This window comes from Natator depressus, chromosome 24 (assembly GCF_965152275.1).
Source record: "Natator depressus isolate rNatDep1 chromosome 24, rNatDep2.hap1, whole genome shotgun sequence".
Lineage (NCBI taxonomy): Eukaryota > Metazoa > Chordata > Testudines > Cheloniidae > Natator > Natator depressus.
Window position 1 is genome coordinate 17,701,711 of NC_134257.1, and position 3,841 is coordinate 17,705,551.

At 57.8% G+C, this 3,841-nt stretch overlaps 1 protein-coding gene across 1 annotated transcript; it reads right to left on the bottom strand.

Annotated features, from left to right (window-relative positions):
- Positions 1-630: 630 nt before the first annotated feature.
- On the bottom strand, positions 631-2,923 carry LOC141977217 (lens fiber membrane intrinsic protein-like). Its single transcript, XM_074938585.1, has 4 exons — positions 2,749-2,923; positions 2,076-2,225; positions 1,639-1,773; positions 631-1,253 (listed from the first exon to the last, which is right to left on the bottom strand). The coding sequence occupies exons 1-4, from the start codon at positions 2,921-2,923 to the stop codon at positions 1,192-1,194; spliced, it is 522 nt and encodes a 173-aa protein (XP_074794686.1). The 3' UTR covers positions 631-1,191.
- Positions 2,924-3,841: the final 918 nt, after the last annotated feature.

Here is a 3,841-nt window from a genome sequence, read left to right on the forward strand (position 1 = left end):
TGTCCCTGTTAAAACCCACAAATTCCTGCAAAACATTTTGGTAGCTAGATAGATTTATGCACAAATATGTAATATCGCTTTGGCTTTAGAGCCAGCTTAATTGCCTTAAAAACTTGTTATTAAAAAGAAAGCAAATTTAACTTGAGCAAATGTTTGTAAGGGCCTCGCTTGACAGGGGCTTGGTCCACGACTAGAGCTGTCAGATGCTATGAACATACAAATTAATAATAATTTATTTCCAAATATTTAAACCAGTTTAATACCGCGCTGGCACTTGAGACAGTGTAAGTTGCTTTCAAGGATCTTTCCTGCCTTTGACCAAAAACCAAGGAAATTAAAAAATTGTTTAAAAAACATTGCTGGGATTTCAGAGGTTTGAACTACAAATGCTGCCAAGTGGTTTAAAACCGCTTTAGGGTTTGAGGCCCTTCAGACAAAGGGTTTCCAGGCATGACTAGTGCTTTTGTGGGTAGAAATCAACGCAGGAACAAACCGTTTTAAGGACCTTTATTCTTTGTCTTTAAAAAAAGAAAAGAAAAACCAGGGAAATTCAATGCATAAAACTTTGTTAAAGGCAAAAATCAGAGCTGCCTGGCCAAAGACACAAAACTTTAAAACTACACTTCCTGCTGCTATGTTGTCTCAGCTCGCACTACTCAGGAGGGGCACGGAGGTAGAGAGAAATTTCTGAGCAGTTCTAACTCCAGGGGCCAATTTAATTTCACGGCCCGTCTGCTTATCAATCAAAGCTACAGCACAAGTTCACTCAGCACAGGTGCTTGATATTTTAAGTCCGGTTCTAAAGGAAGGATGGTCCTGCCGGGAACTCAGGACACCTGGGTTCCAATTCCCAGCACTGCTGCTGTGTTCCTGTGTGACACTGGGCAGGTCAGTCCCTCTCGCCGTGCCTCAGTTTCCCCCAGGCTGTAAAATGTGGGGTAATCGATGCTTCCCTTTGTCTGATTTGATTCTAACGCAATTGGGGGCAGGGGGCTGGCTCTGGTTACATCCGGCACCGAGCGCCAAAGGAGGAAGCTGGCCTGGAATCCGATGAAACGAACGAAGGGCGTTTTCTATGGGGATGTCCCATTGCGGCAGGTTGCTGGAAGGCTGGGGGTGGGGAATGGCGAGGTATCACTCGCCCCAGGAGTCAGGTGTCTAGCGATTCACTGCGGCGCCATCACGCAGGGTTTAACGCGTCTCAGCCACGCGCTGGCATCCGTGCATCCGATACGCGCACATGTAAAATATCCCTGCGAGGGGGAGAGAGGGGCTGTTTAACAGCACTGAGGAGTCAGGACTCCAGGGTTCTCTGGGAGGGGAGTGGAGTCTAGTGGTTAGAGGAGGGGGGATGCTGGGAGCCAGGACTCCTGGGTTCTCTGAGAGGGGAGTGGGATCTAGTGGTTAGAGGAGGGGGGCTGGGAGCCAGGACTCCAGGGTTCTATCCCTGGCTATGAGAGGGGGCTACTGGTCAGAGCCAGGGCATTCCTGGACAGTGAGTGTGGAACAAGGAATTGGATGAGGAGAAAGGTCTCCTATTGCCACCCCCAGAGGGGAGAGGCCCCATTGCCCCCCACCCCCACCCCCACCCTGGGGCTGGATGGGAGCTGGCGACCCCTAGAGGAGAAGGGCCTGTACCTGCGAAGAAGGTCATGAGCAGGGCGACCCAGCCCAGGATGTAAGACCAGGAGAAGCGCCAGTCCCCGAACCGCTTGCCCAGGAAGTTGACGGTAACGCCGGTGTAGACAGCCATGGCCAGCAGGACGAAGAGCACTGGAGGGGGTGGGGCAGAGAGACTGATGTCAGGACAAGAGGCCAGAGAAACCTCTACACGCGTGGGAAGTGTAACTAGACCACGTGCCCCTCCCAGAGCCAGGAGAGAACCCAGGTGTCCTGGCCCCCAGCTCCTCCCCTCCCGCTCTAACCACTAGACCCCATTCGCCTCCCAGAGCTGAGATAGAACCCAGGCATCCTGGCTCCCAGCCCCTCTCCCCCGCTCTAACCACTAGACTCTGCTTCCCTCCTTGTGTCTTGGTGGCCAGCTGGGGTCCCCGCGGCAGTGGGAAGACACTTACTGGAGACGAAGAACGTTATCCCGGCAGCGAACGACCGGTTGAATCTCTCGAAGGTGGATGGGTGGGCGAAGGACAAGATCCCCGTGATGATTCCAGCGAAACACGACAGGGCAGAGAGGATCATGAAGGCCCGGGTGGCGTTCCAGTAGGCTAGAGTGGCGAGGAGAAAACACTCAAAACCGCTCCTGTTTAGAAGGGGACGGCTCGCCCGGCACACAGATGCAGCCACCTCTGGGCAGGGCAGCTGGGCAACAGCCACATGTAACTCTGCATGGGGCTGGCTCTCCTGGCACAGAGATGCAGCTGCCCCTAGGGCGGGACAGCTGGGTAACAGCCACACAACACTGCACAGGGCTGGTTCGCCCGCTGCGGAGATGCAGCCACCTCTGGGGCAGGGCACAGTGGCTGGTTAATTCACAACAATTCAGTAAAGTTGAGGAGGGGAAGGAAATGAAAGTCTCAGCTGGAGGGAGGATTTAGGGAAGCCGAATGGAATCGCCCCAGCTGGGGTTTGGCCCAGATCCACGGGTTCAAGCCCTGTCTCTTGGAGGAAATGCTACGACCTCTGGGAGCACCCCCTAGTGCCACCCTGGGGCATCGGGGCCAGCCCTGCCTGCCAGGGGAGAGCCCCCACCCCGCTCCCTGCAGCACAGCGCCCCCTAGTGGTCCTTACCAATGTTCTCTGTCTGCAGGTAGCACTTGCCCACCAGACAGTAGCGCCAGAGGCCCTGGTGGGCCAAGGCCCCCTGGAGCCGGTACTGCACCCAGTAGTCAGTGGCCGTGCAAACCACCAGCAGGATGTTCCCGACCGAGGCGCAGAAAAGACCCCCTGCCATGAAGCTGTACATCCTGCCTGAGCCTGCAGACAGCACGAAGCCGGTTAGAGTTGGGGGCGGGGGCTGGGAGCCAGGACTCCTGGGTTCTATCCCCAGCTCTAGGAGGGGAGTGGGGTCTCGTGGGTTAGAGCAGTGGGGGCTGGCAACCAGGACGCCTGGGTTCTGTCCCCGACTCTGGGAGGGGAGTGGGGTCTCGTGGGTTAGGGCAGTGGGGGCTGGGAGCCAGAACACCTGGGTCCTGTCCCCGGCTCTGGGAGGGGAGTGGGGTCTTGTGGGTTAGAGTAGTGGGGGCTGGCAGCCAGGACGCCTGAGTTCTGTCCCCGGCTCTGGGAGGGGAGTGGGGTCGTGGGTTAGAGCAGTGGCGGCTGGCAGCCAGGACGCCTGGGTTCTGTCCCTGGCTCTGGGAGGGGAGTGGGGTCTCGTGGGTTAGGGCAGTGGGGGCTGGGAGCCAGAACGCCTGGGTCCTGTCCCCGGCTCTGGGAGGGGAATGGGGTCTTGTGGGTTAGAGCAGTGGGGGCTGGCAGCCAGGACGCCTGGGTTCTGTCCCCGGCTCTGGGAGGGGAGTGGGGTCTCGTGGGTTAGGGCAGTGGGGGCTGGGAGCCAGAACGCCTGGGTCCTGTCCCCGGCTCTGGGAGGGGAATGGGGTCTTGTGGGTTAGAGCAGTGGGGGCTGGCAGCCAGGACGCCTGGGTTCTGTCCCCGGCTCTGGGAGGGGAGTGGGGTCTCGTGGGTTAGAGCAGTGGGGGCTGGCAGCCAGGACGCCTGGGTTCTATCCCTGGCTCTAGGAGGGGAGTGGGGTCTCGTGGGTTAGAGCAGTGAGGGCTGGCAGCCAGGACGCCTGGGTTCTATCCCTGGCTCTGGGAGGGGAGTGGGGTCTCGTGGGTTAGAGCAGTGGGGGCTGGCAACCAGGACGCCTGGGTTCTGTCCCCGG